The 13,682-nt window shown below is 41.8% G+C and overlaps 1 protein-coding gene across 1 annotated transcript in view; it reads left to right on the forward strand.

Annotated features, from left to right (window-relative positions):
* The first annotated feature begins 6,213 nt into the window (after positions 1 to 6,213).
* cyth3b (cytohesin 3b) overlaps positions 6,214 to 13,682 on the forward strand; it is a 33,209-nt gene continuing 25,740 nt past the window's right edge. Inside the window, exon 1 of the mRNA XM_034088358.2 lies at positions 6,214 to 6,534. Within this exon, the coding sequence (XP_033944249.1) occupies positions 6,516 to 6,534 (19 nt within the window). The 5' untranslated portion in view covers positions 6,214 to 6,515. The remainder of the gene's footprint in view (positions 6,535 to 13,682) is intronic.

A 13,682-nucleotide genomic window follows, 5' to 3' on the forward strand; every position in this document is an offset into this window, starting at 1 on the left:
TACAGTATTAATTTATAACTATGACATTTCAAAAATAAATCCATCTAGCATGAACTGTTGCAGCACCATCTCTGTCCACAGGGGGGAGGCAGCCTTCCACAGCACTGCACCCCCCTCCTTGTGCATGACAACAGACATCACAAGCTGTAACATCTGTAAAGAGGATGCACTGGCTGATACAGGAGCGATTACACAGACACCAAAGCTGAACTTTATCTGTTTATTGGTTTTACACACTTTTTAAAAATAAATGTCAGCCATAACTCTACTGCTGGAAAGGAAAAGTGAACTCAGCTTACACTCAGGAGTATTTGCTTATTCTCTCTTTGATCTACATCAATTAAAAGACCCTCTGTGATCCATCTTTAAAGAAACACTGAGCATTTGAGCCTTAGCCAGCAGACCCATTTGGCATCTTTCTTGAAGGTGCACTTGTTTTAAGTAGATGTTTTAAACTGCTGACACCCTCACATGGGCAGCAAACTTCTCCTCGCCAGTCGCTCTGATGCCAGGCTGCAGAGTAAATTCATCTGGCGTTTCCAAGGCAACTGTATTCCTCCATGTGACACACAAACCCACCCCCTTTCTCTTGAAAAAAAGAGGATTTATTTCTCAGGGATGTGCCAGAGGAAAATATTTTAATAGGGTTATCATAGAGTAGGGGGGGGGGTCTATAGATGGAGGATAAGTCGAGTTATCTTCACTCTGTTTTTGCCAACCACCATTTGTACCCTCAGAAAAAAGGGTTTGTGGAATAAAGATTAGAGAGTTTTAGCCTTTGGCATCTGCAGCAGCTCACATGTGTTTTATTTGAGTGAGTGTGAAAGAGTGATAACACTGCAAATGGAAATGGCAACAGGGATTCAATCAAAACTGCAATGCAGTATATTTAATTCCATACACATTATCCATAAACCTTAAAACTATTTATTTGTGTGGGATCTTGAGACTTTGTGAGATTTTAAAACCAGTTTTTCAGAGGGACATCGACAGTATATCTACTCCATTAATGATTGTAAACTTCTAGTAAATGCATTCATTTAGTTGTGTTCCTTTTCTACCTTAAAGAACTAGTTTGACATATTTTTGAAAATATCCTTTTCTGTTTACCTTGCAGAGAGTTAAAATATACGATATCTTCTTATCATTCAATTCTTAACCAGATCGCAAAAAAGTATATTTATCAAAATGTCAAACTATTCCTTTAAAATAAACAACTACCTTGGGAACAGAAAGTATATCCCTTAGTTTCTGGGTCTCCATACCAGGTGAAACTAACACTGAAACATTGTGGAAGACCTAGACACTGCTTTAATTCAACATTTCACACAAACATGTCCTTTGATCAACAAATCCACCCTATCATTTATTAATAAAAACATTGTTTTTTGTATTGTCCCTATAAAGTTGAACCACCACAATGACATCCCCCTTGCCACATGTTGTCACATCTAGATCACAGCTCTGTTACACTTCATTTTGAAAAGTCTTTGTCTGTCTGCCATCGATGTTGTGCTTTGAACACAAACAGGAAGCAATGCCTTGTTTTTATTATTTCTTTATTATTACAGTTGGAGGAACTTACTGTCGATACCCAAATGAAGAAAAGACGATTAAACTCCACATGTTTCTAAAGTGACTCATGTCAAATCATTTTTTTCCTCCGTTGTTAACAAATAACTTTTATATTGTGACATGATGTCCGTCAGCACTTCATAAACCATTTTAATTTACACCCATTAATACATCACATCCATGCATAGTGAATGGATTACAATAAATGTAATCAAACATTAATCCTGATGCATTTAGTCTTTTACACTGTGATGTATGCTGATCCCTTTCACTCTCAGTTTGAGGCTCTGGCATTTCTGTGAGTATCCACCTCTGTGTGGTTTAATTAAATAGACCTGAGTTACCCCTCAGTTTGAATGCTGTTGACCGGGGGACGACAGGCATATGCCAAGCGTTAAACAGGATGAGATCAGGTGCGGAGATGAGCTCCATGCTGACCTCAAAACTGAATCAAAGGAGTGAGAGAGGGATGGGGGAGGAGAAGAGGAAAGGAGGAGGCAAAGAAGGGAGCATTGAAGGGGGGATGTGTGCTTTAATCATATTGTGGGATTAAAATAGGCCATAAACTAAAAGAGCATTAATATGAGGACGTGTAAGCTTGATATTTTGATATTGTCCATTTTTTATTTGCTATCCTATATTAATTTGTTGGACACATTCAGTTTTATATTGAACAAAGCATTAAGAAGTATTTGAAATGATTGTTTGCTTTGCATTATGCCTTGTAATAATTTCAAGCGTTGTGTTCTCACAAAAACAGCAAATTGACTTGACCTAATTTTCATTCTTGCAGCATCAATATACCACATAGAATGATATGTTAACATGCTTGGGTTACTGATGAGCTGCGGTATAGTTTGTGCTTTTCCCCCTCATTTTGGAGTGTAGGCATGCAAACCCTTGTATTAAGCTCACTAGTGAAACTTCTACGAGGAATAACCTTTGCAGCTTGTTATGTAACCACAGCAGGTCTTGGAGGATTGTATTTTTAATGTGGACACACACACACACACACACACACACACACACACACACACACACACACACACACACACACACACACACACACACACACACACACACACACACACACACACACACACACACACACACACACACACACACACACACACACACACACACACACACACACACACACACACACACACACACACACACACACACACACACATTCTCTCACACGCAGCTTCACCTACAAGTTCTCGGGCACACACTGCTGCCTTTGTGCCCGTCAGACAGACTCCAAATAAAGACTCTACTCATATGCGTCCTTGGGTGCAGAACATTCACTCAACTTTGCCCTTCGATCAGATGGCGGTCGCGATGCAGTGCTGGATATAAAACCATTGAAGGAAGGAGGAAATCCTGCTGCACTCTGCATCCTGTGACCTTCTGTCACACACGCCAAAGATGAACCCTTTCACCTTCCACCCCAGGAAGGTGAAATCCCCGGTTTACGACAGTCTAGGCCATGATTTGGGAGATAAACACAAAGAGGAAGATGGACAAAAACTCCCAAATCCACCCCTGATTCAGCAAAACATCCAATAAAATCCCCCACAAAAAGGAGTATTTATGTGGTTAAATTCACTGCCTCATCTCTTCAGTGCTTCAACTAAATAACCTTAGCAAGCATATACAATAATACAGTTTTGGGCCATACATTTACTTCCTGTCTCTAAATACTACAGTGCTCGTCGCTGATGCCTTTTACAGTATATTTGCATTGTTGAAATACCTCGAGGCGGGTTTATGCTTTGGAATGATTTCCACTTGATTACATTATGAAGGGTGTCATTTTGGGGAGTTATAGAAAAAGGGGGTTGCTCATGTGTCTGTGTGCGTATAATTATGGGTTGGGCAGTTTTAAATGGAGGAGGTGATCACCCTCCGGGCATCGCCGTGGTGACTGGAGCATATGAAGAAGTATGACTGCTCAATCAGGTCACGTGAAGTCGGTCAGGAGGACCACAGACGTTTCCCGTGATGGTCGGCCTAATGTGCCAGACGCGCGTCTCCCTGAGGGGATTCACGCACCCTGAGTGGCACGGGACACACTGAGCCCTAAAACCCCCACACATGTTCAAGCCGTAGACTTTACTCCAGGATGACTTTGTAACCTTTTTTTTTGGTTTTGTCCTTGCAAACGTTAGCCTTTCACCACACGCTAAACTTGTTGATTTTAAGGCTTTAAAATAACTGGGCCACACCAAGAGGTTTCTCTCGTGACTCATAAACATTAGCATGACATTTATTTGGAGTAGAGCGCACTGAGTGTGTTTGTGTGCCAGAGAGACAGATTCAGGAATGGAATTGCTTTTAATGGAGCATCTTCAATGAGGATGCTCTGCTCAACCGGGTCCAGCACTGACACAAATAGACAGTAACACTAGTAACAACAACGTACAACAACGTAATTGTTTAACCATATTCCCAAATCTATTATGCATATGACCTATTTTACACTTGTAGCAGAGAAAACATTCAAATCAGGGGTTGCTCTGTGTGATGACGTCTTTGCTTCAATCCTCCTGGTGTGTAAAACCTTAGGAAGAAGCTTGCTGGGCCCAAACAGAGTGGTTTCTTTGTTTCCCTTGCCTAACACTCCACCGTTCCTGTTTTCTTTTGTGTTTTCCACTCTCCTAATTTGTGCACATTATGAATGTCTGAAACTCTGTCTGGATGCATTTACCCAAATATCTGATATATTCACCAACACCTTAGGGCAGTATGAGCAGCGCGTTTATGCAGGTGTTATTTCAGGTTCTCTGTGTTTAGGTTTCCAGTTTTCCGTTCTCTTGTCATCTGGCACCACACTGCAACAGACTGGATCGTGCCGGATCGAGGGGGTTTATTGGATTGTGTAATGATGTGATTTTGTTAGAAAATGACTCACTTTAGCCTCTCAGTTTCTGTTCAGTTCCTAAACCACTACCTTTTTAGAAGATGGTGAAGCAAACCTAAGGTATATCTGATATACAGCTATCAGAATATCAGCCTGTGAAAAGGACACATTCACAAGGAAGTGGTGTGCAGTTTAACACATACTTAGAGTGTCAGTAACCAGTCAAACCGATCTGATTAGATTTCAAGAGGCCTTGACCTCACGACCCTGAGAAACCAGGAGAACTGTTTGTGTTATGTCTGGAGAGTGTCACTTTGTTTAGGACAGAGGACTGAGAATGAAACATTTCTCCAAAAGAGACACTTATGAATAAACAAATGAATGAATACGTTAAAACATCTGTTCATGCTTGACCATTGGAGTAATGCACACAGGAAGTGAGACCCCCTCCTTCTCTGTGGAGGCAGGAATGCTATAATTGAAAACATGTGTGTAAAAACAAGCTTTTTCTCTCTTTTTCTGTGTGTCTGAGTGTGTGTGTGTCAACCTGATGCCTATTTTTGCTTATGTAAGTCTTTTCCACAAGCTCTCATAGTCCGATCTGAAATCAGTCTGTTTCAGATTGCTAGTTTTTTTCCAGTGGAGTATTGATTTTAATTTATTGCATTTTGAGCTGCTGTGTACTTTTTTCAAATTTGGCACAATGCTTGGTTAGTGGCCAGGTTAATCTATAAAGTGTTTTGCACCAATGAAACTTTGAGAGGTATGAAAGAAAACCTGCAGATGTCAGCCTCAGTATCTTCTGTGTGCTGATCCTAGTGTCCCATGTACATACAAAAGTCCTGCAATAAATAATTTATCCTGTAGAATATAATGCTTCGTTTTTGTTTAAGTGTACCTAACAGACTGGCAATAGTGTGTGGAAAAGGAATATCAAATTATCATATTCTTTATTTTTAAATCCTATTCTGACAAAATAATCAAATTAGGAAAATAATAGTTTGCAACGCTAAAAGCAAAACATTTACTCAAGTATGGCTAAGACTACATTTTAACAACCTATAAGGCTTATGCAATATGATGCAGTGATTTACATTTAAACTAACCAGTGCTCTATACAGTATCTTAGATTATTGTTCATAATGTAACCCTCTGAAAGGAGTGTTTAAGAGCAATCAGTAATCTTACATTAGTGTACATTTTGCTGATAACACATCTGTATTTTTACCTAATATGTTTTAATCCATAATTCTGAATTGTAATTAAGTAATTTTAGTATTTTCTTATTTCTAATCATAATTCGTCCACCACATAGAGTGTAATATTCGCCCCCAATAAATATAAAACATTCTTTCAATCTTTTCCAGTAATTGCCATTAATTAATCAGTTGAATTAGGTGGCTGACATAGCTCCCAATGCCATAACAGCATCAAACCATTTCGTATAATCAATACACAAATATAGAGGTATATTTTGCTGGGTATAATGTCACTATTGCCTGGAGTCACGTGATCGATTATTGGTGATGACTGATGACGCGCAGCACTGGCTGTGTGAGCTGGGATGTGATTAACAAGTAGCATCGATTCACATGAAACAGCCCCCGCACTTCCTGATTTTAATTCCAAAATAAAAGAAAGCTCTTTATAAACCTTGTGGCAATATTTTATTTTGAAGATACACTTACGTATACTTCCGATATTGCCACCAGGTGTGATGGATGGCTTTACGCAGGCATGTAAACTACTCTCCCGATACTAGTGGAGTGAAGGCGTAGTTGTAGGGATAAGGATAACACGCTCGTCCACTGTGGGCAAAAGACGCGGCTGCTGCTACAGACACACAGCGCGCACTGACTGACGGGAACCGGGGGGACTGTCTCACCACTGTGAGGCGTAAATGGACACAACATTTCCCAAAAGAAAGACGCTGCCCGCAAAACGACCTGTGTCCCAAATGCGTCCTGGAAATTAATTCGCGTATTTGCTGTATATCAGATTCCCTTTTCCACCCTGCACAACGGAAGTTTCTCTGACCGATTTTTGGAGGATCTTTCATTTATAGGCTGCAAACATGGAAGAGGACAACCAAGGTATGATTCATCAATGCAATTCAGACCAATGAATGGTAGCTGTTTCAGTACTAACAGTCAGGAGACATGTCCCTATTTAGCCTGCTGCTATAATAATACAATTAAAGATAGTGTTATTGATACTAATTCTTGGCCTATATTTTTGTTGTGATTTTAGACTAGACGCACTTTTTCACGTGTCATTCCAGGTACATGCAGCACATTGATCTTATATGTCCTCATACAGTCTTCTTTTCTACATCAGCATTTTCTTAGATGAGTGACAGAACTCCCTCAGTCATGTTGTGTTATGATATTTTTACGAGCATGCCTTATGTGCTAGATGTGAACCTAGCACCTGGCGGGATGAGGAATAAGACTAAACAAGGTTAAGATCATGCTTGAATGAATCAGCATGAACACTGTACATATATAACTTTCATATTTATGCTGTGGCTGGTAAACTTGTGTTTATCTAGCAATGGGATGGTCGTTAGTGTTACTCTGGTCCAACACGTCCTCTCACTGTCAACAAAGCATAGCCAGGAGACACGGATTCATTTATGGACTCATGACCTAAGTGTTGGCACAGATGCATCACTGCAACAGGAGCCTGCACACCACATCCAAAGCACATAGTTTAGAAGTGGCAGGTTTAGAAACTTTTAAAGTGAAATGTGTTGAGACTGGTTTGTGGCAATAATAATGCCACTATTTCTAGCTGCCTTGTTTATTCAGTGTAACTATGGAAGCCTACTTGAAATATTCTAAACTGTGCTTTTATCAATTGAAAGAAGCTATTTGTTACTCTAAACAGCCTACAGCCATTCACAGTGGATAAGACAACAGTCACCTGGACACAGATATGTAAAAGGTCACTGAGCAAGAAACCCAGACTCTCACAGAGTCATGTGGTCATTTTGCATTTCTTTGTAGTCCTTTTTGTGCACATTTGTGGTCCTTTCATGGCTTTTACAACAATCAACTGTTACTGATAATGTCTCTTCATAAAGAGGTTCTGGAGAATGAGCCACTGGGCCTGTAGCCAATGGGCATATTCAGTAGTCCGACCATGATACTACCAACAAGTCAACTAGTTGGGTCAATCAGATTTTAGGGGGGTTTTAGCCTTGCCCCTGGTTCAGCAACCTCTACTAAGCCTCTAATCATAAACTGTTTCCTGCAGGTGAGAAACCATTACTGATGTCTCACCTCAGTCAGTGTTATTCATGCTTACTGCTGGGAGAGCTGCAGATGTGATTATTTAGCATTGCAATGCATTGCATCGGGCAAGCTGTCATTGTGCTGTTTGCGGCTGGCCGGGCCTCCAGCGGTGCCACACATCAGCACAGTCCCACAGACAGCATATGGTGCTGTGATGCCGACCAGGGATAACTGGCAACAGCCGGGAGCATATAACACACACACGCACACGCACACGCACACGCACACACACACACATTGACTTGCAAACACTGTATATTCACAGCTGCATGCTGATACTGACACTCACACAAATTACATTTCACCCTTCTCCCTTTGGTACTGTTTGCTGTGAAGATAGATGGATGGATCATGACGTAGAATTATAAGTGTGTATGTATGTGTGTGATTTATGCCAAGTCTGCGCTCTCATCTGGAAATAAAAAGAATGCTGCAGAAAAGAGAGGCTGCAGAATTCCAGTTATTATTATTTTGGTGGTTAGTTTTGTGGTAAATGGTGGAGAACACTTTCCACAAATTGTTACTTTTTATTAGAACAACTTAACACCCACACATTAACCCACAGCAGAGTTGGGCTCACGGAGGGTGGGGGGGGGGGGGGGAGTAGATAAGCAATAAAACATATGGGTTTTACATACATGGATCTACTCTGTGTGGTTGGTTCAGTTGGTTGAGAAAGTTCAATATCTCACAAAGAGAAGCACACATTTTGCCAGGCCACAAGTCAAGTGAGAGGGGGAGAGGTGGCCAGAGTGAGATACGGAGGTGTCCGATGGAGAACAGACCGCGAGAAAAGCGTGGGGAAGGAAATAACGTGTGATTGAAGAGTAAGAGTGAGACACAGTCGTAGTGAGACGTCTGAGAGGGAATGAGAGAGCGAGACAGGAGCTGTGTGTGGAGGGGATAAGGGGGGCGGCATGAAGTGCCAGAGCAAGTTGGAAAAGGGCCAAAGAAATATGGAGTGTGGCCAGTGAGAGACTGCGAGGGACAATGATGGACTAAATATTCTTTGTGAATCAGTTCTCCAGTGTGTTATAGGAGTTTCTCTTCAAGGAAAGCCCTTCTTTTCTGTCATAATTAATTCTTCTTTTTTATTTTCACAGGCTTGAACTCTTCTTTTTGTTGGAAAAAGATACCTAGTATGCTAACATTATTTTGCACATGCGAGCAACATGGCCCAGAACAACCCAGACTAAAATATCCCATCAACCATACTGAATAGTTTGCCCTTACATTTTGGACTAAAGCAGATCTTTAAGTTTATTGTTTGCAAGTGACCACATTAGATGTGTGTTCAAGATGGCCAACCTATCTGCATGGTTTCTTCTGTGACAACCTAAGTGTCAGGTACTACGATGCTACACTAGTGACGCTTCTTTCCAACACAAGAAGACACTTTGAAATCTAATTTGAGTGGCCAGAGCGTGCAAATCTGTAGAAATCGATTGGAATCACATTTCAAACCATTTTCAAATGTGGTCATGTCAAACAATGGATTTGGGCTGGTAGTCTGAACAAAGCCTTACTCTTGCTTCTTTTCTTTCTCTTTGTTGGATTTTGCTGTCTCGATTGTCCAAATGTTTTATATCAGTTACTTTTCTGCAACCACAGTCAGTGTACTGCCCAAGGCTTAGAGAAAACGGTCTACAGTAATCCCTCTGACAGGCATAACAGTCAACAATACAATGCCTTCTGCAACCACAGTCGCTGAATGGACAAATGGCCAGCAGCAGCCCACAAAGGTTTGCTTACAGTGAAGCCTGTCTGACGGAGTGCGGCTTACTGTAACACATTCTGGTTCTGCATTACTGAGTTTGACAGTCCATCAAATGAACACCTACTGTATCTCTGCTTCTCTGTAACCTTTGTTAGATTGTGAGCTGTGTGCACATCGTCAATAGAGACTGCCATATACCCTGCGGCCTGCCCCAGGGTTCTGTTTTAGCCCCCCTTCTTTTTGCCCTGTACATGCTGCCATTGGGCCACTTAATTAGCCAATTTGAAGGTGTCTCGTATCACTGTTACGCAGATGATATCCAGATATACTTCTCCTTCAAACCTGTCAAAATGGAAAAAGTAAACACCCTCATCACATGTCTGTCTGCAATTGAGGAGTGGATGTCAAGCAACTTCCTACAGCTTAATGCATCAAAAACGGAAGTCTTGATCTTGGCGGCTGATAACATCGCCTCTAAGGTAGCAAGCCACCTGGGTTCATTCAGTGGTAACATAAGGGCAAACATAAAAAACCTTGGTGTTACCTTCGATCAGTCAATGCTACTAGACAAACACATAACACTTCTGACCCGTACCTGTTTTTTCCATCTCAGGAACATTGCCAAGCTCAGGGGGGTTCTATCCAACGCAGAACTGGAGATGGCTATCCATGCCTTTATTTCATCCCGGCTTGATTACTGTAATGCTCTGTTCTCCTGCCTCAACAAAACATCAATACACCGGTTACAACAGGTCCAAAACGCTGCAGCCAGATTACTGACTCGGTCCAAAAAAACATGCCACATCACTCCGATCCTTTCTGCCCTGCACTGGCTCCCTGTCCATCTCAGAACCCAATTCAAAGTACTGGTCTTCACATATAGAGCCACCCATGGCCAAGCCCCAGCCTACATCAATGACCTTATCCACCCGCACATCACAACCCGGGCCCTGAGGTCCTCTGAGCAAGGCCTCCTAAGGGTGCCCCGAACCAGGCTAAAGACTAAGGGTGACCGTGCCTTTGAGGCGGTGGCCCCAAGGCTTTGGAACAAACTCCCCCAAATAATAAAAACCTCGGCCTCAATAGAGATTTTTAAGGGGCGGTTAAAGACCCCCCTCTTCCGACAGGCCTTTGGGTCGTCGGAGGAGGTGAGTTAGTTAGTAGTCTTCTTTTTTTTTTTATTATTGGTGTTTTGTCGTATGTTTTATCCTATGTATTACCTGCTGCCGTTTTATGCCTTTTATTCTACATTTTATAGTTGTACTGTGAATTGTGTCCTGTGTACTGTACTGTAAAGCACTTTGTACATCCGTGTTGAGAAGGGTGCTATATAAATAAAGTTTTACTTACTTACTTACTTACATATGTCCATATGTAAAGAATCAGAGCATTTAAATCAGAGCATTTATTCTAAACACTCGCTTCATAACACGTCTTGTGACGGCTTGTGAGTTTGGCTGCAGACCGCTTCATTTGCACACTGTGAAAACCAGCCATTTCATCGTGGAACTTCTGTGTGTGTGGTTTGTGAGGTCAAGGCACACTGTTGCCTAACTCAGGCCAGGAGAGATGCGCACCACCAGTTCGGCTTTGAGATTTTAGAGACATTCAGCTGCCGGCCGCAGGACATTCTCTCCAGCTTCCTGCTACGTTTAGGATTTGTGTTTTTGTCTTTGGAGGTGATTTGCAGCTGCTGTCTTTTCCCACACAGCTAACACACTGTCAGGTGGGTAAGAGAGGAGCATTCTAGCGTATTCATCTTAGTGGTGCCTCTGTCCATATACTTTTTCAAGAGGGGTCCCTCAGTGTATCTACAGAGAGTTTTGGCTCTGTATGTTTACTTCAAGCCTGAGTAGGCAGCAAGGATCTGTATGCAGTCTGTGTGACGGTGAAGCACCTGAGGGCCCCTGAGGAAGATGGGGGCACCAGAGGGACATGCAACTGAGGCCCTATGCAAAACATACCTCCACAAAGAAAGTCTGGTCACTCACAGTTGAGGGTAAATCATGTGGCATTGACAGTATAAAGGTTTTAATACCTGAGTGCAGTTTTCTGTTTTCTTTTTTGTCAACTGTCTGTTGAATTCAGGGAGGTTTGGCAGATACATTTTTGCTTTGTACTGTAGCATATCCAACGAACAAGTTGGTTTTATTTAATGGCTTAAGGCTACAGAAGGAAAACAAAAACATGACTTACCTACTTCCTGCAACTTGTGAGTGCGCTCCATTTCCCTGACCCGAGGGGTTTCAGAATTGTAACCACAGGACTGACCTCTGCTAACCTGCCATGTGCAAATACATTCATTTTGATTGATACATTTGTGTATTAGCGCTTAAAGGAATAGTTAAACTGGAGTGGGTGTCTGGGCTTTGTTTTTACATTTTGTTTATTTTATGAAAAAGTTAAACTTCTGCTATAGTTGGTGGATTATTGTGTGGCCTCCAGACAGAGACAGGCGAGTTGTTTTCCTCTGTAACACTCTTTGTGCAAAGCTATTCTAACTGGCTCACTGGCTTATCAAAATGTTACATTTTCCTTTAGGATGCAACACCAATGACTAGAAAAAAAACTAGAAAACTAATTGTTTTTGTTGGCTCTGTTAGTTTTGCCAGAGATATGTTTGGTAGAGGTGTGTGACTCACCTCTGTTAAAAAGCGTGTGTTTTCTCTGTTTTGACAGACGTACGCTTCACATCATGCATTAGCAGTCCAGCTCACTACGGCTCAGTAACTGCTTTGAGAAGCTGATGGGGAGATTAAAAGACTTCTGGCTTCTGTATGGGGACTCGACTTAACTGTATAGACATATTGTGTGTGTGTGTGTGTGTGTGTGTGTGTGTGTGCGCGGGTGCGTGTGCGTGGCCTAGCATTACTATACTTGTGGGGACCTAAATCTGTTTACACAGTCACGTGTGGGGACTCACCTCCCTTATGGGGACAAATTGGAGGTCCCCATAAGGGGAATCATTCATTTTAGGGTGAAGACTTGGTTAGGGTTAGGGTTAGGCATGTGTTGGTTATGGTTAAGGTTAGGATAAGTCTCCAGGAAATGCATGTAAGTCAATGTAATGTGTGTGTGTGTGTGTGTGTGTGTGTGTGTGTGTGTGTGTGTGTGTGTGTGTGTGTGTGTGTGTGTGTGTGTGTGTGTGTGTGTGTGTGTGTGTGTGTGTGTGTGTGTGTGTGTGTGTGTGTGTGTGTGTGTGTGTGTGTGTGTGTGTGTGTGTGTGTGTGTGTGTGTGTGTGTGTGTGTGTGTGTGTGTGTGTGTGTGTTTTTCATCCTTGACAAAAAGGTCAGTGAACACAGAGGGCCCTTGTTGAGTTTAGCCTCCTTGAATATCAGATGGCACATTACATTTACTCATGAACATCCCCTTAGTGGTTTAAGTTCGACTCAACTGACATTAAGTCAGGCTGGCCCATATGGAAGGCAACTTTTAGGATTTAAACATGATCTAGTTGCATGAATAAAAGCATTGAACATGACGCATGTGTGCAAATCCTGCTGTACCTTCACTCAGTTTTCTCTGCTTTGAAAAGGGGTTTAAAGTACTTTTATAAGTGACTCTGACTCTTATGGCAACACTTAGTTTTTGTCTGGAGCAGAGGAAGAAAAGCACACGTTGGTTTTTTAACAAACGAAAGGCAAAATCTAGCCATTTTTCTCCTTTCTGGAAAGAAAAATCAGAGCATGCTAAAATGTCCCAGGAGTCTGAAGTCATGTGCAGAAGTGAATTTCAGGCAAAGAGCGTTGTGCTCCACTTGGGCCTTTGTGGGAGTTCATTGGTTGCATTAAAGTGTGCGTGTCAGGTCTGTCGGAAAGGAAAGAGAAGGCCGAATAGAGTGGAAAAGGGAGGTTCGGAACAATTATGTAAGTTTGTTAGACCTGCTAAAGATGCAGGAAAAAGGTGTATCCCCCTCTGACTGACTGCCAGTACACTCAGTGCTTCACACAACACACTCTCTAATGGTCTTTAGCACCATCTTTATACCCCACTGGAATACTGTCACATTATGTAACCAGGACTTTTAACAGAAAAACAGATGAACGATTCTTTCAAATTATGTCTTAGAAAAACTGTAAAACATTTCATGGTTTCAGCTTCTAAATAGTTAATTATGCTGCCTTTTCTTGTCTAACATTAGAGTAAATTGAATATCTCTGGGTTTTAGAGGAATTCAGGCCCACACAATACTCACCCAAGATTGTATTCACGCCAATGTGTGTGTTT

The sequence above is a fragment of the Pseudochaenichthys georgianus genome, chromosome 8 (genome assembly GCF_902827115.2).
Source record: "Pseudochaenichthys georgianus chromosome 8, fPseGeo1.2, whole genome shotgun sequence".
Classification (NCBI taxonomy): Eukaryota; Metazoa; Chordata; class Actinopteri; order Perciformes; family Channichthyidae; genus Pseudochaenichthys; species Pseudochaenichthys georgianus.